The sequence below is a fragment of the Staurois parvus genome, unplaced genomic scaffold (genome assembly GCF_062004578.1).
Source record: "Staurois parvus isolate SC_StPar_1 unplaced genomic scaffold, SC_StPar_1.0 ptg000207l, whole genome shotgun sequence".
Classification (NCBI taxonomy): Eukaryota; Metazoa; Chordata; class Amphibia; order Anura; family Ranidae; genus Staurois; species Staurois parvus.
In genome coordinates, this window is record NW_028318003.1 from 8222378 (window position 1) to 8247117 (window position 24740).

A 24740-nucleotide genomic window follows, 5' to 3' on the forward strand; every position below is an offset into this window, starting at 1 on the left:
GGGGAACCCTTACTATGAAACAATTAATAGTAATGCTATATAAAAGGACATGTGGTGGGGGCATAACTCATTTTGTGGAGGCATTTTCCAGTCTTATCAGCAAATTTTAGTTTCAATTCACTGATGTTTTTTATCACATAGATCAGCCTCTGTAGAAGAGATTGGCTGCAGTTTAACCCCGACTACTGGACCAGGGTAGATATTGACGAGGAGGCAAGCCAGAGATGCAGTACAGTGGTAAACTGTGCAGGAAAGGGCTTTTTGACTGTACTGTCAGACGGAGGGTCACTCCGCCTCAATACTGACCTCTGAACTTTGCATAATTTACTCCTGACCCTTGAACTCTGCATCACTTACTTTTGACCCTTGAACTCAGTAGTAAGAGACATAGGGGTTTATTTACTAAAGCTGGAGAGTCCAAAATCAGACTCCCTTCTGCATAGAAACCAATCAGCTTCTAACCTCAGCTTGTTCAGTGAAGCTTTGGCAATGAAACCTGGAAGCTGATTGGTTTCTATGCAGAAGGGAGTCTGATTTTGCACTCTCCAGCTTTAGTAAATAAACCCCATAGTATCTAGAGGTCAGAAGTAAGGGACGCAGAGTTCAGTAGTAAGTAACAAAAACTTCCCTGGATCACCCCCATCCTAATCATAGCCCACACTTAATCCAGACACTCACCTCCATCTGGATAGAGTGACCAGTAAATGACTCTGTAACCCTTAAGGACCCCATTGAGAGAGCTTCGAGGTGGCTCAGACCAGGATATGACCGCTACATCCGAAGTAATGGAAAGAGCTCGAACATTTTCTGGGGGCTGGCTAGGCACTGCATGTGAGACAACATATAGCACAGTATAATAAATCAAGTATAGCATAATATGAAGAACTGTAGTAAAATTCTTAAACCGCAAGTCTGATCAAAATGGAGATTTCATTTCTGTCTAGATGTTGCAGCCTTAATTTACCCACTGTATTCCTATAGTCTCCTTGGGACAGTAAAGTGTATATCTCTACATCACGGCATTTGTTTTGCTCAGATATTATTGGATACATTTATGGGAATATTGTGAGTAAAGTGGACTTTAATTAAAAGTGGGTGTTATACAGTATATCTTGGTGGATTTTATAGATCTCTGAACCTAATTTACCAGCTCCATCCACCTGCCACAGCTGCTTCATAGGTTCTTCACTTTCTATATTGGTAATTTCTTTATTTTACAACATGGAATATACAGTGGGTGAAATGAGACTTCTGCTGCTGCTATAAAAAGAGTAAAACCCAGCAATGAGTATATCATCAGCTATTTATACCCATTTAAAGGGCCCAGAGGGTGATTCAGACCACCAGTATATGTATATAAGTGAATATCAGTTATGCATGGAATGAGCCTATACCAACATTAGTAATCATTCTAAAAAATAATTGTATTACTGCCTGTATCAGCTATAGTGAAAGTTGCACTGGACCATTCACATACTTAATAATGTAGATTAATGGTGAAAAGGCTCACGCTAGTGCGCTGCTACACCCTAAATAAAAATAAAGAAAGGAAGACCGCTGCACCTACTCACTAAGTGTTCTCTCACTTAAAATTTCTATAAACCAAGAATGTGTAGTGCGCTAACTTCTCATCCAGACATATAAATAAAATAAAATAATCCGCCAGTAATCCCATGCAAGAAAAATCCACACTACAATAAAAGTCCAACTTGGAAGTCACGTGACCAGTGATGGGTGGAGCCTAGTGACGTCACTTCAGATATTGCGCAAACCAGGAAGTGTGGTGAACCATTTTTGTCATTGGAATTACATGCCTTCATTGTTTTGCACTATGTGAGTAGATTTTAATAGCCTAATAAAGGAAATCTTTTTTATGGGGTTGCACTATGATTTGTCCTCTTTTCCACTGAGTGTTTTCCATCCTGGTGGGAAGCTGAAATCCGGTCTCTTAAAGGGCCAGTAGCAAGGAAAAAGCTCCTAAGGGATAGTGGTGGACAAGCAAACGATTTGCCAACATTTATAGTGCTTATGACCTATATGATATATGGGTCAAGGAAGAAGGTGAGTGCATGGCACACTCAATGGTGATGGGAAGCACTGTATGTTGGATGAAGTGAACACTTTACAACACTGTTGTGGAGCATGGTGTGTTTTGCCTTAATGTGAGCACATATGTTTTGTGCACTCAACCATTAGCTTTAATTTAAACGGTGTTGCAGTACGATATGTTGTTTTTTATATACACATTTTTGGAGTTGTGATTGAGCAAAGAAATTCTGGATTCGTCGCCACAAGAAAGGATTCACTTCTGTAAAAACGAATTTGACCTATTATAATTTGTAGGTCAAACCTAAAGGTGAGCAGGGAGAGTATCTTGAGCACAAGCACATCTTCTGGAAAGTGATAGTTAAATGCACTAATTTGGACATTCTGTGATTTGGGAGTTGGACTTTTATTGTGGTGTGGATTTATCTTGCATGGGATTACTAGAGGATTATTTTATTTCATTTATATGTCTGAATGAGGAGTTAGCGCAGTACACATTCTTGGTTTATATTAATGTAGATTAATACATTACATTACACTGGTCATGAATGTGAGAGACTATTCTGCTACACGGATGCTTATTTGTATAAATAATGAACAAAGAGTAATGCAAGAGATACAGGAACAGTGCACTTACCATCCTCTAACGTAGTGGCATTAATCTCTGAAGAGGAAGGTCCAGTCCCTGCTCTATTAAATGCTTGCACGACTACACCATACTGAGCAAACTTCTTCATGTTGTCTAGTGTATACACCTCTCCATCACCAGTAGCCTTCATCTCTACAATACTGTACTGCCCGTTACTGCCCGGTCCATTTTCCCGGTATCCAATCTGGTATCCACGGATTACTCCATTCTGTAATTCTTTACTTGGAGCCTATAGGTAAATGTACTTTTATGTTACATATTCAAGAATGTGCATCCCAGACACTAAAGAGAAATATAGCAGTCTAAGCAGTGATATGGTATCAATAACAAACATAAAGGTAGACTATGTTTTCATGCTTACAGCACTTACTACACAAATAAAGTATTGCAAGTTGAACCTAGCTATTGTCTAGCTATAGATATGAATAGGTCTAAGAGCAGTGACATTCAGAATCATATGGATTGGACAGAAATTAGAAACACTGGATTTATGATAATGTATTGCAACTTTTGCCACCCAAAAAAATTGCTTTAAAGTGGTTGTAAACCCTCACATATACCCAGTGTAGTGACTGGGTGATACTCAGGTGATATGCAGAGATGAAACAAATCCTCCTACATAAGTTGTACCTGTTTATCTGCATTATCTCTTTCTAAACATATGTTCAAAGTGCTGACTTTATAAAGCTTGTCTGGGAGTTCAGAAAAATGGGGCAGAGAGCTGAAGTTGCACTCTGGAAAGCTCTGAGAGCTGAATGGAGGGAAGAGACGCACTCCCTCCACACAGCTCACAGGAACAGAACTGAGGCTGTCACTCTGCTGGACTCACCTGTCACTCGTCAGAAGTGATTCATGCTGTTAGCAGAGGAGCAAAGCAGCATACAGAAATGACACTTAGTGCTCCTAATTGAGACAAGTACACACTATAGATGGATATGCTTTGTTCATATTTCATGTCTGGGTTTTACAATCACTTTAAGCAAATGAACCCATTACAGACCTGCTTTGCTTTTGCCCTACAGCACTTCACAATAAAAAATAACAGCATTAGCTCCTCAGCTAAATTTTTTCTCTGGAACAAAGGCTGGGCGGTTAGCACTCTGGCATTGCATCAACGGTGTCATGGGCTTCAGTTTCCAAGGACAATATCTGCATATACGTTCTCTGTGTCATTTCCACTGAGTTCTTTGATTTTCTCTAAGAATCTAGACACATGTTAGTAGTTTAAATAACTTCCTAATTATACTTGTGTGTGTGTGATCAAGTACGTGACGGGTACATTACACTTAAGAGCAACTATTGTTGTGGTGACACTTAAACAATGGCAGACACAAAAGCAATACAGTATTTTACATCTATACTCTTACTTGAGTTCTCTGTACCCCACTAGTCAATTCAAGCACTCTCACCTTCCAAGTTACTTGAATGCTCTGTGATGTTAGTGGTTGTAGTGTAACATCCATTGGTGGTCCATCAGGAGCTAGAAACAAAAATACAGTATGATATTTAGAAAGTCCAAACTGCTTTTGCATGTGTGTCTAATAACACCAGAAGTAGTTGATCCAGGGAATATCCTATTACTTCTGGGGATCAGGAAGACATTTTTTTGTCCCCTGGAGCAAACTGGATAATGCTTATACAGGGGATTTTTTGCTTTCCTCTGGATCAATTGTGGGCATAGGATCGTGTATATGGAGGGTTTTTATTAGTTTTTCTATTGGTTGAACTAGATGGACTTTTTTCAACTGAACTCTATTTTTTTTTCATGGTTGAACTGGATGGACTTTTGTCTTTTTTCAGCCAGACTAATTATGTAACTATGTTCGAATGGTGTTCAAGTCAAACCAGGACTTTTCACAAGTATAAAAAGGAATTCTAGCGTGGTGGTACTACACACAGTAGCAAGTGTCCTGTGTGTCCTGTTACTGATAGGCAGTGCACATAACGTAGGCCAGTCCAGACACTGTTAATCAAGATGGTAGACAACAGTGTTGGTGTGTGCATGGAACAGTGTGTGGTGATGAAGTTTCTTTTGAACAAAGACGCAAAACCTGCAGATATCTACAGAAGACTTCAAGCACAGTACGGTGATGAGACGCTCAGCTGCAGTAAGACATTTGAATGGTGTAAACATTTCCAAGATGGCCATATATCCATCAGTAATGATCCCGGCCATGGTGGTTCCCAACCAACAGCAGTCATTCCTGTGAACATTCAGCATGTGGAACACCTGATCCTGGATAACTGATGCATAACCTTTTGTGAAATTGCACAAGAGACTAATCTTTTTTTGGGAATGGTGAACACAATGATTAATAAGAGATGCAGGCTGTCCCAGGATGGTTCAGGCATACTGACAAACCTTTCTATGCCGAAGCTTTCCAGGCATTAGTTAAACACTGGGATATGTGTATACATGTACCAGGAGAGTATTTTGAAAAATACATGCAGTTACCACTCCTTGAAATTTGTTCTTTTATTATATAAACTCAAAAGGATGCCCCTCTTACCTATGTGAGCTTCTTTACCTGTTATTGACATAAATACCCATAGAAACACTATGGTCTTAAAAAATGTCTGAAAAAATACACAGTGGGCAGAGAAGTTAAATATCCAGCTCCAGTGCATCAGCCCCATATAACCCTATTTAGAAGCCCTGCTGGTGATGGTAGTGATAGAGAGAAGTCGACTCAAATAGGAATGTACACTGCTCAAAAAAATTAAAGGAACATTTTTTAATCAGAGTATAGCATCAAGTCAATTAAACTCCTGGGATATTGATCTGGTCAGTTTAGTAGCAGAGGGGGTTGTTAATAACTTTCAGCTGCTTTTGGTATTATTGAATTTACAAGAGGTGCACTAGATGGGCAATAATGAGACAACCCCCAAAAGGATTTACAAGTGGAAGCCACTGACATTTTTTCCCTACTCATCTTTTCTGACTGTTTTTCACTAGTTTTGCATTTGTCTAGGGTCATTGTCCTTACTGGTAGCATGAGGCGATACCTGGACCCTACAGAGGTTGCACAGGCAGACCAACTCCTCCAGGATGGCATATCAATACGTATCATTGCCAGAAGGTTTGCTGTGTCTCCCACCACAGTCTCAAGAGCATGGAGGACATTCCAGGAGACAGGCAGTTACTCTAGGAGACCTTGACAGGGCCGTAGAAGGTCCTTAACCCATCAGCAGGACCAGTATCTGCTCCTTTGTGCAAGGAGGAACAGGATAAGCACTGCCAGAGCCCTACGAAATGACCTCCAGCAGGCCACTGGTGTGAATGTCTCTGACCAAACAACCAGAAACAGACTTCATGAGGGTGGCCTGAGGGCCCAACATCTTCTAGTGGGCCCTGTGCTCACTGCCTGGCACCATAGAGCTCGATTGGCATTTACCATTGAACACCATAATTGGCAGGTTGGCTACTGGCGCCCTGTGCTTTTTAGAGATGAGAGCAGGTTCACCCTGAGCACATGTGACAGACGTGAAAGGCTCTGAAGAAGCCGTGGAGAGCGCTATGCTGTCTGTAACATTGTTCAGCATGACTGTTTTGGAGGTGGGTCAGTGATGGTCTGGGAAGGCATATCCATGGAGGGATGCGCAGACCTCTACAGGCTAGACAATGGCACCCTGACCGCCATTAGGTATCGATATGAAATCCTTGGACCCATTGTCAGACCCTACGCTGGTGCAGTGGGTCCTGGGTTCCTCCTGGTGCATGACAATACCCGACCATATGCAGGCAGTTCCTAGAGGATGAAAGAATTGATACCATGAATATCCCCCACGCGCGTCTGATCCGATAGAACACCTCTAGGATATCATGTTTCAGTCCATCCGATGCTGCCAGGTTGCACCTCAGACTGTCCAGGAGCTCAGTGATGCCCTGGTTCAGATCTGGGAGGAAATACCCCAGGACACCATCCGTTGTCTCATTGGGAGAATTCCCTGACATTGTCAGGCATGCATACAACCATGTGGGGGCCATACAAACTACTGAGTACCATTTTGAGTTGCTGCAATGAAATTTCAGCAAAATCAACTAGCCTGCCGCATCATTTTTTTTTTTTTTCTTTGAATTCAGTCCTCTGTGGGTTGATAATTTTTGCTTCCATAAAACAATGGGGCACCCTTATGTTCCTAACACATTACCCAGTCCATATCAGTATAGATATCTAGCATGATATTTTTCCCCATTGAGATCTGATGTGCTTTTAAAGTGTCTTTTATTTTTTTTGAGCAGTATCAAGCTGGACTAATCACTGCAGGGTATATTCACTTTGATCAGGGATTCACCTTTCAATTCCTGTGTTGTAGGGTCTACAATTACCATCTTATACAGTACAGTGCCCTGAAAAAGTATTCATACCCATTGAAATTTTCCACATTTTGTCATGTTACAACCAAAAACGTAAATTTATTTTATTGGGATTTTATGTGATAGACCAACACAAAGTGGCACATAATTGTGAAGTGGAAGGAAACTGATAAATGGTTTTCAAATTTTTTTACAAATAAATATCTGAAAAGTGTGGCGTGCATTTGTATTCAGCCCCCCTGAGTCACTATTTTGTAGAACTACCTTTCACTGAAAAAACAGCTGCAAATCTTCTTGGGGATGTATCTACCAACTTTTCACATCTAGAGAGTGAAATGTGTGCCCATTCTTCTTTGCAAAATAGCTCAAGCTCTGTCAGATTGGATGGAGAGTACCTGTGAACAGCAATTTTCAAGTCTTGCCACAGATTCTCAATTGGATTTAGGTCTGGATTTTGAGTAGCCATTCTATAACATGAATATGCTTTGATCTAAACCATTCCCATTCCGTTGTACCTGTGGCTGTGTGTTTAGGGTAGTTGTTCTGCTGGAAGGTGAACCTCCACCCCAGTCTCAAGTCTTTTGCAGACTCTAACAGGTTTTCTTCTAAGAGTGCCCTGTATTTGGCTCCATTCATCTTCCCGTCAACTCTGACCAGCTTGCCTGTCCCTGCTGAAGAAAAGCATCCCCACAACATGATCCTGCCACCACCATCTTTCACTGTAGGGATGGTGTGTTCAGGGTGATGTGCAGTGTTAGTTTCCCTCCACACATAGTGTTTTGCTTTTAGGCCAAGAAGTTCAGATTTGGTGTCATCTGACCAGAGCACCTTCTTCCACATGTTTGCTGTGTCCCCCACATGGTTTCTCACAAACTGAAAAAGGGACTTACGGCTTTCTTCAACAATGGCTTTCTTCTTGCCACTCTTCAATAAAGGCCAGATTTGTGGAGTGCATGACTAATAGTTGTCATGTTGACAGATTCTCTCACCTGAGCTGTGGATCTCTGCAGCTCCTCCAGAGTTACCATGGGCCTCTTGGCTGCTTCTCTGATTAATGCTCTCCTTGTCTGGTCTGTCAGTTTAGGTGGATGCCCATTTCTTGGTAGGTTTGCAGTTGTGCCACACTCCATTTTCAGATGATGGAATGAACAGTGCTCCATGAGATGTTAAAAGCTTGAGTTTTTTTTTTATTTATGACCTAACCCTGCTTTAGGCTTCTCCACAATTTTATTCCTGACCTGTCTGGTGTGTTCGTTGGCCTTCATGATGCTGTTTGTTCCCTAATGTTCTCTAACAAACCTCTGAGGGCTTCACAGAGCAGCTGTATTTATACTGAGAATAAATTACACACAGGTGGACTCAACTGACTAATTAAGTGACTTCTGAAGGCAATTGGTTCCACTAGATTTTAGTTAGGGGTATCAGAGTAAAAGGGGCTAAGAACAAATGCATGCCACACTTTTCATATATTTATTTGTAAAAAATGTTGAAAACCATTTATCATTTTCCTTCTACTTTACAATTATATGCTACTTTGTGTTGGTCTATCACATAAAATCCCAATAAATACATTTACGTTTTTGGTTGTAGCATCACAATATGTGGAAAATTTCAATGGGTATGAATACTTTTTCAAAGCACTGTATGTGCACTGCGGATTGAAAAAATACTGTGTATTAGTGATTACATTATGAACTTGAAAACTGGGAGAATTAAGAAATTTGCAAATTTCCTAAACTTTGTAATTCTTCCTACATCAGAAAGATCTAATAAAAATATTTATGGGAATTTATAAAAAATGACTATTTGATTCTACTGATTTGATTATCTCTGCTGTTAACATATTTTAAAATTTTTTCACTGCAGTACAATCCTGGTTCTGGAAAGCATTCAGTTTTCCTGTGTGGAACAGCAATGGAGGAGCTAGCAATACCACCTGCTATCATGGCATTTGGGTAGCTTTTGCCTGTTTTTTGCTCTGATTATTAACATATCTGTTACCACAGCTGGTTTGTTATTTTAACATACATTCCTTCCTTCCTTCTTTCCTACCACAAGAGAACTTCACCAGGAAGTGCTTGGCACTGGAGGACATCTGTGTCACAACTGGTGGCCATAGCTAAAGGGCTGACTTTCATGAGAAACATAAAAGGTTTATGTGCTGTCACCCATTTGGGGACTGGTTGGTGCTGGACAAGGAGCTCAGCAGTATTCTAATTATGCCCCGCTACATCCTTATCACTGGCTGCCAGCTAGGTAAAGGAGCATAGCTTGTGGGGAACTGGAAGAACACCACAGCATCTAGACAAAGGTATCTATGATAAGCAAGCCAGGAACAGAATCTTAGCATTCAGGCTCAGTTTAAAATGCAAGTATGCATACAGGAGATAACTGTGCCCCCCCCGGGACAAACATTTTTAAGGATTCAAGAAGTAACACCATCAGAGGTCCCTCTAAACACAACACTGCAGGCAAGTTGAGACCATCTAAAACTAGAAAATATTTGGATAGCCCTCTAATTGACCTCATTCCTAAATGTACACTGGCACTTCATATTTTAGATACATGACCGTGACAAATGTTGCCATTTGAATGGGTAATGTCGCACAGAGTTTGTTAATTGAAGATATTCCAACTGTCCTTAAATGTCTTTAAAGCTGAACTCTAGCCTTGCCTTGTACAGTTGCATAGAGTCATCTCCTGTACTGAAATTGCTTACTCTAATTTTACACACTGTGCCCTTCAGCCAGTTTGCATTAGAAGCTGCTACAAGCCAGGCAGAGCATTTCTTGGTTGGAGGACATCCAGCACCATCTATCCCTTTCCTCCCCAAGCTGACTGTCCCTGGCTTGTCCCTTTCATACATTGGTTTTCAGTTCTTTCAATCACTGAGGGTTTGCATCACATGTGGACATTACCTAGGGGAGACTACATGCAAATGCAGCCTGCCCAGGAACACCCACTCCTCCAGACTGACATTTTTATATTTGCACAACTCCCCCTGAGAGCCAGTCCACTGCTTGTATCAGGGCTGAGGGCTTTTGAGAGGAGTACTGAGGCAGGGTACTTCAGAAATCTATGTACAGCACCTTGTGAGGTCCATTGCATAGAGGAGCACAGAGATCCAGGGATGGGGTCACTGGATATAAAATAAGGCATGTAGTGAAAACTGAATTTAAAATAAATTACATGTTGTCAAGGGGTGAAAGGAGAAATTAGATATGGCAAAAAATAAGCAGATTAAACTTCAGCTTTAATAACAGTGGTTTTCACCTTTATGTTCAATGATTTACTTCCTTCTACAGTATAATATACCAGCGGGAATCTTCCTGAGTTGGGACTTGATAATCAGAGTTGTTAGCTGTCAGGTATGTTTAGTGCATCAGTGTAACATGAGAGATCAGAAACAACATCCCTCTGGGCATATATACCAGAGAAAGAAATGACATTGAAAAGCAAAAGACCCCACTGTTACACTTAGGTATAGAATGCAGAGCATAGTGTACCTATTTTTACTAAATACTCACCTGCCTCCTCAGTACTAATAGTGAGTTCTTTGCTGGGTTCACTGCGGCCAATGTTGTTGAAGGAATACATTCGGATGCTGTACACTGATGCTGGGTGGAGATCAACAATTTTGGCCTGGTTGATGCTAGGTGAAATGTTACGGGTGGATTGCTTAAATTCCCAGGTATCTAGGTCAAAGAAAAGAATGATGAAACTCAATTGTTTCAAGAGCACAAAGCAAGAGATACAATAGTACAGGAAAGAAAACACAAAATCTGAATCTAAAATGTAATGACATTTAAAAAGCCTCATAGCAATACAATTATCCTGTTCCTATTAGTTGTGAAACCTACAGAATATGTGCTCATTAACTGGAAAGACACAATCTGAACAAAGAGCAAACGTTAAACTGAAAAGCATTAAGAAAATGCTTGCATTAAGAAGATGCTGTATAAAGACTATGAAATGTGTCAGAAAGAAAAACATGAAGTTTAAAATGGACTGCAATATACTTGTAGCCATCATATAAATGGGAAACCAGCTGAAAAACCATATGTCATGCATGGGAAACATGGTGGGAGGGCAGGATGGGTGGTTATTTTCTGCCTAAGTTAGAAATAGTAAGACATGTTGGACTGGTAGGCTTGAGTTTCACCATTCAAACACCAATAAGTGCAGGAGCTAGCCAGTCACACATGGTGGTCATTTGTATAGTTATCTGCTCCCCGTTTAGACATACATGCCCAATGTCTGACAATAGGAAGTCTTCCAGTACTCATTTCCTTTGCGGTCCTAAGATGTCATGGGACTGAATGTGATAAAAAATGGTAGCTGATGCTGGGCGATATGAAAGGGTGTCTCAAACTAAATCATGTACTTTAGAAACACCCACCTTTAATGATGCCCACAAATCACTGTGCATAATAGCACAATTTTGCATGGTCTAATTTCTTTAACTCACAGAAAACTGTCTCTACCATGAAAAGACCACTTGGTTGTGTTTAGCCAAAAGACCAAATGTTCTCTTTTCTTTCCTGCTATGTTTATCTGACGTTTAACCACTTAACCTCCGGAAGGCTTTACCCCCTTCTTGACCAGGGTATTTTTTTGCTATTCAGCACTGTGCTACTTTAACTGGCAATTACTCAGTCATGCAACATGGTACCCAAATTAAATTTATATAATGTTTTTCTCACAAATAGAGCTTTCTTTTGGTGGTATTCAGTCACCACTGGGTTTTTTATTTTTTATTATATAAACAAAACAATGTTGAAAAAAACTCCCCATTATTTTCTACTTTCTGTTATAAAACATATTAAGTAAAATCACATTTCTTCATAAAGTTAGGCCAAAATGTATTCTGCTACATGTCTTTGGTAAAAAAAATCCCAATAAATGTATATTAATTGGTTTGTGTGAAACTTATAGAATCTACAAACTATGGTTTATATACTGGAATATACACAGCTATACTGATCAGCAACTGTAATAGTGTGGCGGGCAATCTGGAGATAACAGAAACTGGCTAGGAGGGACACTAACTGACAGACACTGATTTCACTAGTGATACTAATACAGTGATCAGTGATAATACTGTACACTATACTAATGACACTGGCTCGGGAGGGGTTAACATTAAGGGCAATTAAGGGGTTAACTGTGTGCCTAACAAGTGTAATGCGTGTAGTGTGTGCTGCGTTTACTCCCAGATCTGGCTGCTTTTTCTCCCTGAACTCAGAGTTGATTAAGGGAGAAGAAACAGCCAGATTGCTGTTCTGTGTACAGAGTTCTGTGTGTTGGTAAACACAGAACTCTGTGTTGTGACTGAAACCTGCTGACAAACTGCTGTGTCCAATCCAAACCTAGAAACAGGTAGGGATGTACGGGTATGTCACCTAGCCTGTAGCTGCAGCCCACCCGCAATAAATGTACTGTGGGTGGGCGACAAGCGGTTAACCTGTATCAAAGTTCCCCTCTGCAATAAGAGGAGGTTTAAAGTCAAATTCCAGGTTTAATTTCACTTTAAACAGTTTTTTTGGGCAAAACTGATTCAAAGCAACTACTTCCATTGCAGAATGATGCGACTGCTGCAGTTAGCTACATACGGTAAACAGCGCTGTGTCCGGCAGCAGTGCCGGCAGCTTTCTGTCTACTGTTGGAATTACAGAGAGTTGGGCCGAGCGCTTCTCCACTATTAAGGAGACGACTTATCTTTCTATCAGTGAATACAAGGCTTCCTCTGATTGGCTGAGGTGGAGAGGTGAGAAATGATGTCACGATTTCCACCTTGAACAATAAGGGAAAGCCTTGTATTCATTGATAAAAATTCTAAGTTTTTCCTGAATGTCGGAGAAGCAGTCAGCTAAACTCTCCCTACTATTCTACTTCAGATAAAGATTGACTGATAGCCAGGTAGAAATGAGAAAATTTGACCTGTCTGCGATAAGAATCATTACAAATGAGGCGGCAAAGAAAGACAGATAAAGTACAACATCCAGAGATTATTTTAATGACACACATCATTTTTTAGGCATGTGAACAAAGAGCGAGTGTACAAAGTGAACAGAGAGGATAAGTGTATCTATACATGGATCACAAATGATCACTCAGCTTCAATTCTAGATTTTTTATAGGCCTGTTATACAAGGAAATCTGGGTTTGGGAAATCTGATTGGTCCTGTTGTGACCGTAAAATGGTTAACTCATCCTGGTCCAACACACACACATCATTTACCTGACTTGTTTTTGTACTCAATGTCATAGACGGTTATAATGCTGTTTCCATCAAATCTTAGCGACCATCGCAGAGTCATACTGCGAGGGCTCACGTCAAGGACTTCCAGTTCAGGTGGGTCTGGCGGCTCTGTCAGGATGAAAACACTGAATGTTAGTAAGCACTCCACCTAAACAGCAAATGGGTAGCTCAGTCCCCATTTGTACCTTGTATAGTGAGTTGGATGAGACCCCTATCTTCTCCATAAGAATTGATAGCATGGCAAGAAAAGAAAACAGAGTCTTCCCGTTCAGCTGGCTTGAGCTAAGAAAAACAAAGAAAGAGTTGTAAGACAATTCTCCTCTGTTCTGCATTTCCAGAATTTGCAGCCATTCTTGATTTTCCTATAACATGACTCTCACCGTCAGGGTTGAGATAACCTCATCTCCGCTGTCTTTTGTGGCAATCATGTAGCGCTGATTCCTGTCTGGATCTATTACTGTGTCTCCCTTTTCCCAGCGGATAATAATGGGACGCTCTCCCCGCGCTGTACAGTTCAGGCCTTTGTGTTGACCTTTGATTGCAATCGTTGTGTTGGGGTGAGAGGTGATAGTTGCAGGAACTGGAGATTAAAAAGTAAAAAAAAAAAAACAAAAACTGAATGAGCATGTAGAATGAAAAACAGAAACAAACTGATTTCTGAATATTTCGTATTCTGCACACAACCTGCCAAAATCATGAACAATACACTGCAGATCCCATAGTGTTCTGCATAGAATGCTGCCTAATTCTACACATGCTGTTGACAATAGAGATTCCGCCTCATCTGAATTTCTATGCATACTGTTCTGCACAGTAAAAGCAATAAGTACTCTGCACATCAGATGTGCATAGGCTTGTAATGTAAGCATTCTGGGCTCTCTCCACCTGGGGGCACTGCCCCCCTCCCTTCCGCAATATTACAGGCTCAGGTCGCACTGCAGAAGCAGACGGAGGCCGCAGGCAGCTTTCGCTGCGCTTGTAAAGCCGTCTCAAGCAAAGTGGCAGAGAGACACGCTCCACATCATTTCAATTTGTAGTACAGCTGAAAAAGAGAGGGTGAAGGATTGAAAGAGAAGGGTGGGGGGAAGAGAGGAGGGGGAGCAAAAAAGAAGATGAAGAAAAGAATGGAGAGAGGAGAGGCAAAGAAGGAAGACAACACACAGACTAAAGCTGGGAATGAGCATATTCAGTACAAATAGGTATTAGGAAATAAAGTACAGTTAGGACGCACACTAAAAACATGAACATCATTTGTATGAAGGGTAAAAGCCCAATCCATGAAGACTATTCTCTTACTGACTTTGCAATCATCAATGTATAAACTTCCTAACGGGTATTTCAGATTCTAAACTGACTAGAAACTCAGGAATAGACAACGTTCATTGGTTCTGTATTACATGACATAAAACTAGCATCCTGTGATATTACCTGCAATTACTCAGAACTGTGGGCACCAATGTCGGAAAAGTCGTATTTCCATTTGACCGAAATTTGCTGACATCAGCACCCCAGGGTAATGCTACTGCAGTGTTAGGTCGCTTGACTTGGAAGCAGAGTGCCTGATGGTATCTTTATTTCAGGTGACAGGTACACCTATGCCCATTTTAATGGACCTAAGAACCTTGTTTATGCCTCTGAAGTGGAACTACAATCAGAATTTAGGATCACTTTATAGCTTACGTTAAACTCACACAAATGCAGTCTTGCAATTCACTTTTACACACAGCCAATCTTCAGACTGGACTCCATTCTTACTCTGATCTCATATACCTTTCACCAGGACTTTTTTCTCTCAGAGAATATGTACAGGTACTCCCCCTCCCTGCGGAATCACTCCTTGACTCTGTCCCTTGTTCCCACCCCCTGCCCACTTACCAATACTGCCCCTTTTAGATAATTCAGAACCAGGTATCATTTCACATGCTAAGTGATTTGTATGGAATTTGGTAATAACAAAAAAAAGCTCTAAAAAACATCTTTCAAGCAACAATAGACCTCTCCCCCAGCAGCAATTGACCAGCCGAGCAACAACTGATCCACCCAGCAACAATAGACCACAAAAACACAACAGGCCCTCCCAGCGACAATAGATCCCCCGGTATCAATAGACCTCTGCAACAAAATACCACCCCAGCAACAAAAGATCTTCCAGCTGCCGGAATCAATAGAACTTCTAGCAGCCAGCAACAACAGATCATCGCCTCAACAGTAGATCCCTCCCAGCAACAACTGACCCAACCCTAGCAACAATAGATACGCCAGCAACCAGCATCATTAGACCCTCCAGCACCGCTTGTGATTACATACATTCAGTGTTGGAGGTGCCAGAACTGCGTTCCCCCATGTTCCTGCTGAAACCCCCCCCCCCCCCCCTGACTTTCACACTATTATTTATGGCTAAAATTTCAAAACATGGGGACTTTTCTTGCATACACTTCCATACCAACTCTAATTTTCCAGCCAATATTCCTACGTATAACGAACCCCTATTACCTCTTCTCTTTCCTCGCACAGAAAAGCATCTTCTTTCATAGGCTAGACATGCATACCTCATATGGGAGAGCTACATCACTTTACTGTTTCTGTTGTTGCCCAAAAAATGCTGGTCCCAGTAATAGCAGCAGCTGAGGAACCTATTGTTGGGATTGCAGTGCTCAGATGCCAAGCATCTGATGCCACAACAATCCTCTGAGGCTATGGAAGATACATGCAGATGAATACATTTGTTGTACCAAGCCTTAACAATATACTGTAGTCCAGACAATCACCACCTAACAAATAAGTGGGTTTCCTCCCACACACACAAAGACATGCTGGTAGGTTAATTGGCTCCTGTCTAAATTGGCCCTAGTATGTGTATGTATGAATGTAAGTTAGGGACCTTAGATTGTACACTCCTTGAGGGTTAGGGACTGATGTGAATGTACAATATATATATATGTAAAGCGCTGCGTAATTTGATGGTGCTATATACGTACCTGAAATAAATAATAAATAATAAAAAAAAATATAGGGAAATAGAAGCCCTAGATGCAGGACCATACTAAAACATGTCCCTCTTTCTCATTTGGGAGGCGGGCTTTTTCAATGGTTGTGGTATAAGTGGACATAGAAGTTGTACAGTGACACAGACAATAAAGTTTACAGAATACTAAAAATTATAGAAAACAAACTGTAAGGGTTAATTTTTATATTTTTAATAGCAAAAATTGCTATTATTCCTATAGATTGTAAAAAGAATAAATGCACATACTTGACATATATAGAAATAAAACAGGGGTTGCTTCCAAAATAAAGAGGTACATTAGTACAAACGGTATCTAAGAAACCTGAGAATGACTGGTTTGAGCTATGAAATCTTATGCAAAGCAATGAAAGTATGTGCTGGAAAGGCAAAAACATGTCATTTTAGGAAGGCCAAAATCACCATTTAACCACTAAAGTCCCAGAGCCTTTTTCCCTGATCCCACCCTTGAGTCTGAAAGCAATATTTTTTGTTTCTGAGATGTTTTGGTATTGTACTTTATAACTTGTAATTTTATTCTCTAGTTTAACATATTACATTTTTTTATGAATAGAGTGCTTTTATTTGGTAGAATATTTGGATACCTATGTTTGTATTTGCTAAGTTTCAATTAAGCTAAAATATATAAAAATTACCAAAAATTAATTACCTTTAATTTTTCTCTATGCAACTTTTATATAATTTGCACTGACCTGATATTTACCTCAACACAATCAACAAAGCCTTCTGACTAAAAGGATATTGCATTAGGGATACATTACATTTACAGTATATGTAACATAGTGGAATAGTAAAGCTTGTAATGTTCACTTTTTAATTTAGAAGAACTTTTCCCCCTTTCAACATTACATAGAGATTACGATATGTTCAAGTTTGACAGAAATTAGTATGATGAGAATATTTGCACTGATTCTATTAACAGAGAGCTCAGAATGCTTTGAAGTCTACATATGGTAAAAATATCCCATATATCCATTGGGGGAGATCAGCTTCAGTGAAGGGAAAATAACAAGGTTAAGGTTCTGAATATATAAAACCTCACAATGAACTTCACTTATTTCTTCTCTTTTGACTATCAGCTCCCATGCCCCCATCTTCTGACCATCAGCTTCCATTCCTTCATAAACATATGCTCTTACTTCTCCCCCCTGAAGGAATTATATACACCAAATAAGAGTGAAACACTGTATTTGAGACATTTAATACTGCAGTGTGAAAAATGAAACTATGTGTGGGCATGATTTAATTACTTTTCGCAGTCTAGTCAAAAATACTAATTTTCAAAATTTGCATATATGCTTATGAGTTTACACTTGCATGACTCATTGGCTGATTGTTACTAATATATATTAAACAATTCAGTTTTTTTTCCCTTCAAAGCAATCCCTGGTAGTTTTAGTGTCATGTGGTTTGTGTGCAATGCTGTTTGCTGTCATGTTTATTTATATACTGTATTATTGCCTGCAGGAATGAAAAGACTGATCATCTGAGAAATATTTTATAACATTGCTTGAATATTGCCAATGGTCAGTGTTTATTTGTAGATGTTATATAATATATTTGAAATGCTTATATTTTAAAACATTTTTGACATTAATAGGTACCTACTTTTAGATCCCATAACATTTATATAGCAGCTCAAAGCAACCCTGTCACTACTCAAGACTTACTAAAGCAAAGCCATACCTTGAAAAAGAACATTTTATATAGTTACATTTCCTGCTGCTAAGCACTGCGCCAGTTCTGAGAAATCTTCATGTGAAGCCTGCAGGGAAACTGACACTTCTGGAAGTGTCAGTTTCATGGGTCCCTGGCATCTCTCACTAGTTCCCCCTGCTGTCCTTGATGCATTACATGATATAGAACTGCTGCAGGGGACTGAGAAGATTGACACTCCCAGAAATGTCAGTTTTCCTGTAGGCTTTAGCAGAACATTTCTAAAGATTGTAGTGTCCAGCGGCACAGGCAGCAGGAAAGATGAGCTTTTGCAGTCTCCTTTTACTGATATGGTTTGGCTTGGTAACTTTTATACAGCAATAAAATCACTTTAAAGTAAAACTGGGCTTTGCCCTAGCCCAGGGTAATGCAGTAGGTTTGCTTTAATGTCCCATTCCCAAGCTACTTGAGCTTACCTTTGCTTCACTCTCTCCCCACTCTATTCAGCCACTGGGAACAAAGAAAATACTGGGCTGCTGGATATGGAGGAGGAGTATCTGATTCACTTCATGGAACCATGCTGGTGCTTGGCTCAGTGTTGTCACATGAGGGCAGATGAGTTATCATCTCTGTGTAAGTTCCCATTGGAGCAACTCAAGGCCTACAACATGCTTAAAGTGATAATAAAGGTTTTTGTTTTAAATGACAAACATGTCATACTTACCTACTCTGTGCAATGGTTTTGCACAGAGAAGCCCTGATCCTCTTCTTCTTGGGTTCCCTGCCGTACTTCTGGCTCATCCCCCTTGACCAGTGCTCCCAATAGCAAGCCTCTTGCTATTGGGGGCACTAGTGCGTGCTCACTCTCTAGCCCTGCTCTATCCGTCCATAATTCCCACCCCCAGCTCTCTTTTCATTGGCTCATTTGCTGTGATTGACAGCAGTGAAAGCCAATGGCTCCCACTGCTGTGTGTCAGCCAATAAGGAGAGAGAGACCTGGGACAACTGAGGCCACCATGTACATGGCTGGATTGATAGGGGGCTCAGGTGAGTAATAGGGGGGGCTGTGGGGGGAGCAGCACACAGAAGGTGTTTTACCTATATACATAGAATGCATGAAGGTAAAATACCATCAACCTTTAGAACCACTTTAAATTTTCTTGCTCCTGGCAGCTTAGCAGAAAGGTGGGATAGCCAAGGAAATGTGAGTATTTGCTATTGGGGAGCATTAAAGTAGAACTAAAGGCAAAACTTTTTTTCATTTTGGATAGCATTAAGGGAAGGTTCTAACCCCTGTCAGATTGCTTTTTGCCATCTGTGTTTCATTGGGGAGATTTACCTTCACTTTCTGTCTCATGGTCAAAAAAGGAAGTGGAAGGAAATCTCTTCAAAGTGAGGGAATTCCTGGTTGTCACCAAGATCACCAGAATTAGTGTCCCCATTGGAAGTTTTTTCTCTCTATTCCTTTTCTAGTATCAACCCAAAATTGGAAATTTTCTTAAATTTTCACTCTCAGTGGTAAAAAGTAGAGAGGGCAAATGTCCATAACAGGGACACAAACAGCAATAAAATCTCTAATCCCTGTACATTCTAACCAAAACTAAGGAAAAATGTTTGGCCCTTAGTTATACTTTAACAGCAGCATGCTGTTTTGTATTGCTCTGCATAACAGAGCAATACAAAACAGCATGCCTCCCTAGTAAAGCACACACACAGCACACAGTAAAACACACACCGCACACAGTTAACCCTTTAATCGCCCCAAATGTTAACCCCTTCCGGTCCAGTGTCATTAGTAGAGTGTCAGTGCTTTTTATTAGCACTGATCACTGTATTATAGTAGTGTCATTGGGTAGTTAGTGGCACTTAGTCAGTTCCCCCCCATTGTCAGAATGCCCGCCGCAGTCCCGCTATAAGGTGCTGATTGCCGCCATTACTAGTATAAAAAAAAAAAAAAAGATTCCAGTATATATATTGCAATATGTAGACACTATAACTTTCACATAAACCAATTAATTTAGAAATATTGGGATTTTGTTTAGCAAAGATATGTAGTAGAATACATTTTGGCCTATATTTTTGACAAATTTGATTTTTTTAATTTTTTACTGGACATGTTTAATAGCAAAAAGTCAAAAATATTGTGTTTTTCTCAAAATTGTCGGGTTTTTTTTTGTTTATAGCGCAAAAAATAAACACACAGGCAAACAAATACCACCAAAAGAAAACTCTATTTGTGGGAAAAAAAAGACATAAATTTCAATTGCACGACCACGCAATTGTCAGTTAAAATAGCGCAGCGCCGTACCTCAAAAGGTGGCCTAGTCAGGAAGGGGGGTAAATCCTCTGGAGGGCAAGTGGTTAAACTGAACCTGTTGCTTTGTCATATATAACACAGCAGAGGTTCACTTTAACATGCTAACATGGACCTCTAACCAAATACAAACAACCATTAAAAAAAATAAAATTCAATTTGTAAACTCACACTATTTTATACACCATATAGTAATCCTAATCATACTCTGGGTTGAGCTTAGTTACACCATTCCATTGACCAGGACATCACAAAACAGAGTGAGGATTATTACTCAGTCCCCCTGCCCCCCATTCTCCCTTCCTCCTCCTCCTTGTGTTTTACTACTACAATGTATCTTTTCATCATTTGTCTTTCTGGCTTCTACAGGCCTAACCTACCTCTGTAAATGTATTTATCTTATTTGTTCAAGCTCTCCAACTTTTATAAAAGGGAGATTAAAAAATACTTCCACAGGAAACACCTATAGTACCAGTCTCTATCTGATCGGTACTCACAGATATAACTTCTTAATATAGACATTTAATACTGTCTTATCCAACTCTATATTCTAAATAGCGAAGAGAAAACCATCAATCCATTAAAATACAGTACATCCCAATGGATTTTCCTGTTTATCAATTAAAAAAAAACAGCTGAGACCAAAATACGGAGACCTTACTTATTGTGCTTACTTTTCACAGTGAGGAACATAGACTTGCTGATATCGGTACCCACTCCATTGCTAGCCTGGCAGAGGTAGTATCCAATGTCCTCTTCCAGGACATGACGAATTAGTAGTGAACTGTTGGGCAGAATCTGGATTCGACCTGTGAGAGGCACAGGGTGGTACTGCTGAGGATTTCCACTACCTAGGGAGAGAGAAATGAACAGACGCTTGATTAGCATAAAAAGAGATGGGCACCACCAAGTACTAGAGCTTGAATTTAATGACTCGTGACAAAGGAAGAGCTGCAACCCACAAAGTAGCAGAGCACATAACAGAATAATACCGCAGTTCTTTCACAGATAGAAAGTATATGAGATGCATGTCATCACTGATATATAGAACAGCAAAAACTGTTTGTATTGAGAATCATGGCTCTATTATAGCTCATAAATAATTGTAATATGGGCACAGATGTTATATCAGTGCACTCACCTTTGGCATGTTTCCATACCACCTTTGGCGGTGGATAGCCATCGACTGAACAATTCAGGACCCCAGCTTTGCCATAAATTCCATCTTGATTGTTAGGCTGAACAACGAATCTGGGGGGCACTGTGACAGAAAGGAAAAGATCAGCATCCATTTTACTGCAGATCTCAATAACAGGGTATTTATAATGCATTTCATTACTGCTGCACGTTCAAACCGCAGAACATTATTCTTTGAAATTGTCTTGAAAGCACAGCATTGATTTCCCTCACAGGATCTTATACCACTGCAATATTTACTATAACAACATTATAGACAGCTGCAAAAAAATTCTAGATTTGCATATTATGTAACCACAAACACATTCTTAAGTCTCAAAAATGACAGAAGCTATTGCAGAGCTCTGCTCAATGAGCAACTTTCCAAAGATTAGGCAGAGACCTGCTACCCTTTTCTTTAATCATACAAGTATCACACAAATGCTTGTACCCCTCTCAAGGTTTTAGTTTCAAACTGAGCCTGATTTGCAACGCCCAACACAGCCCCTTACACTTCTGGGGAAGGGAAGCCCCCAGCTTCCTAAATCTTGAATGGCTTTGCCTTCCCTTATGATACTTTCTGCACAATACACCTGTGTCATGAAAGATGCAAGCAACTGATTACTGCACCCTACTTCCATCCAACACAGCACCGCGCATCTCCTTCAAGACTTTGTAGGTTGTGCATTGCACCTTATTGTCCCAACACTCTGTCAAAAGCTTTGCTGTTATGCACCTCATTTTGTACCAGATCTGTCCTGTACTGTTTATTCTGAGCAACACAGACCACTGAATATTTATCTGTATGTGTTTCTACTCATTATATATTCATGATTACATCAACATGCAGCATTGAATCACAAGCTCATTACGTATTCATGCTTACATCAACAGACAGCATTAAAAACTCGTTAAATCCACAGTGCCCATTAACCTGTTAGAAGCTGCCTCTTAGAAGCCCAGATTCTAAGCAAGAAGGTATTTAACCCTTTTATGAAAGTAGACTGTTTCCATTATTCCTCACTGTACAAGTAACTTTTCCTGTCTTTATGACACGGGCCTTAAAATACTTTTATAAAGAAAATGACAATACCTTGACCATTCTTTATAAAATGAAAATATATTTTAATCTATGAACACTGTTATGGTAGCACTAATTAGAAAAAATACTTAGGCAAGCCAGTATAGAAAAAGGAATACACCACAAAAGCCCACGTCTAGTGCAGTCCTTTGAAAGGATTCCAAAATAAAACAAAACCTTGATTAATGAAAATGTGGTTGGTTGGAAGAAGCCAGAGTTCTGCATTAAATGTAAGTTTATTAAGTCACTAAAGGCAAAATACTGTATAGTGGTTTGCATAGGTTTTCTATTTATTAGATTCCAAAGAAATTGTTCCCAGTTAGCCAAAAGAGCATTTGTAAGACCATGAAGTGATGCTACATGAAAAGACCTGGCTTGCAACTGGCATTTCAGTTCATCCCAAAGGTTTTCAGTAGTTAGGGTCAGGGCTTTGTGTAGGCCACTCGAGGTCCTTCACACCAAACTCATCAATTTGTGTTGTTACAGAACTGGATTAGTGAACAGGGGTACAGTCATGCTGGAAGAATGTACCTTCCCCAAACTGTTGCCACAAGATCACAAACACTTGGGACTCAACCATTTAGAGAGGTGTTCGCATACTATTGGCCATATAGGTATGATGATCAGATATCCACAAACTTTTGGTCACATAATGTATATGTGGTGGCTCACACCATTTTACCTGTTATTAATTTACATAAAATGAAAACTGTTAATGGGCAACATCTACATGAATCATTAAATTAGCAGAGGAAAATGTAAAAAAAACCTCACTTATGTGACCCTATTTTGCTGATAGCCACGGTTTTGGCTCCTTTTAAGCTATACAAAATATCTATGATGTATTTGGGGTGTCCACAGCAATGAAAAGTGTAACTAGTAAGTGGAATTATATCCAAAACAAAAAACAGTTAAGGAATGAGCAAATGTAGTATAACTCAGCAAAAAGCCAAAAAACAAATACTTGCATCTTACTACCAGCCAACATCTCACATACTGTATAAACTCACTACATACACCTGTAAATAAGTTATCCACTCTGGTGGCCTCAACTTACCTCGCACTATTAGCTGCCTCTCCCTGCTTACTGTGGCTGCATCATTACTTGCTATGCAAGTGTAGTTTCCATTGTGCTTGAGAGACACACTAGAGATCTGCAAAGAGCTCATGAATTCCTTGGTTTCGATGGTGATGCCAGATCCAGAGACAATAACTTGTCCATCTTTGCGCCAAGTGATGCGAATTGGCATATCTCCAGATGACACCACACATGGGATATACAGTAGCTGTCCAATGGAGGCAGGGGGAAACTCAAATGGCTGGATAAGTGGGGGCACTGGAATATAAAAAAATAAAGATGATGACCAAAGAAAACATACAGTATATCTTTTTTTGTTGATACATTGTTATTACAAGCAGGTAAATATTAAGATACATGTCTGGCAATACAAATAATACAAACAACAAGAGAGAACAGAGTCGCACACATATTGTATCAGCTTATTGATGCTAAATATTGAAATTTGGCCTCAGCTAGTTTCCTTCCCTTAGCCAGACCCCACTGATGTGTTTCACCCTCCCACAAGCTTCTTCTATGATTTAGCCAGTGGGAGGGTAAAGTGCGTCAGAGGGACTAGATGAGGCCAATCTTCCATATCTAGTGTCACCAAGTTGACATACAGTATCTCACAGAAGTGAGTACACCCCACACATTTTTGTAAATATTTTATTCTATCTTTTCATGTGACAACACTGAAGAAATGACCCTTTGCTACAATGTAAAGTAGTGAGTGTACAGCTTGTATAACAGTGTAAATTTGCTGTCCCCTCAAAATAACTTAACACCCAGCCATTAATGTCTGAACCGCAGGCAACAAAAGCGAGTACACCCCTAAGATATAATAAAATCTTGACAAAAATGTGAGGGGTGTACTCACTTCTGTGAGATACTGTATGTACGGCTCCATTCTCTCTCTTGTCGGATGTCTGTATTTTTGAATTTGGTGGGCTCAGTTTGGAGCAGCATCACCATACTTGTAGCTTCGAGTTACCAAATAGTGTGATCACTGTGGCTTGGAGCAATGCTTTCTTTATGGTGTCACATGACTGGTAACGTTGACCATTTTATATTGATCCTTTATACAGTATAGTGCAGAATAGTGGTGAGTGATCTGAATGAAAAAAAATAGGCTCTACTGTTATAAATAGAAGGA

General features: G+C 40.0%; 1 protein-coding gene across 2 annotated transcripts in view; it reads right to left on the reverse strand.

Annotated features, from left to right (window-relative positions):
• DSCAML1 (DS cell adhesion molecule like 1) overlaps nucleotides 1-24740 on the reverse strand; it is a 417994-nt gene that overhangs the window by 64100 nt on the left and 329154 nt on the right. For both annotated transcript variants that reach the window (XM_089678617.1, XM_089678616.1), the window contains exons 9-18: nucleotides 23585-23863; nucleotides 21412-21531; nucleotides 20945-21121; nucleotides 13656-13855; nucleotides 13461-13557; nucleotides 13255-13383; nucleotides 10541-10708; nucleotides 4105-4175; nucleotides 2684-2924; nucleotides 679-825 (exon numbers count right to left, since the gene is read on the reverse strand). In XM_089678617.1, the coding sequence (XP_089534743.1) occupies nucleotides 679-825; nucleotides 2684-2924; nucleotides 4105-4175; nucleotides 10541-10708; nucleotides 13255-13383; nucleotides 13461-13557; nucleotides 13656-13855; nucleotides 20945-21121; nucleotides 21412-21531; nucleotides 23585-23863 (1629 nt within the window). The remainder of the gene's footprint in view (nucleotides 1-678; nucleotides 826-2683; nucleotides 2925-4104; nucleotides 4176-10540; nucleotides 10709-13254; nucleotides 13384-13460; nucleotides 13558-13655; nucleotides 13856-20944; nucleotides 21122-21411; nucleotides 21532-23584; nucleotides 23864-24740) is intronic.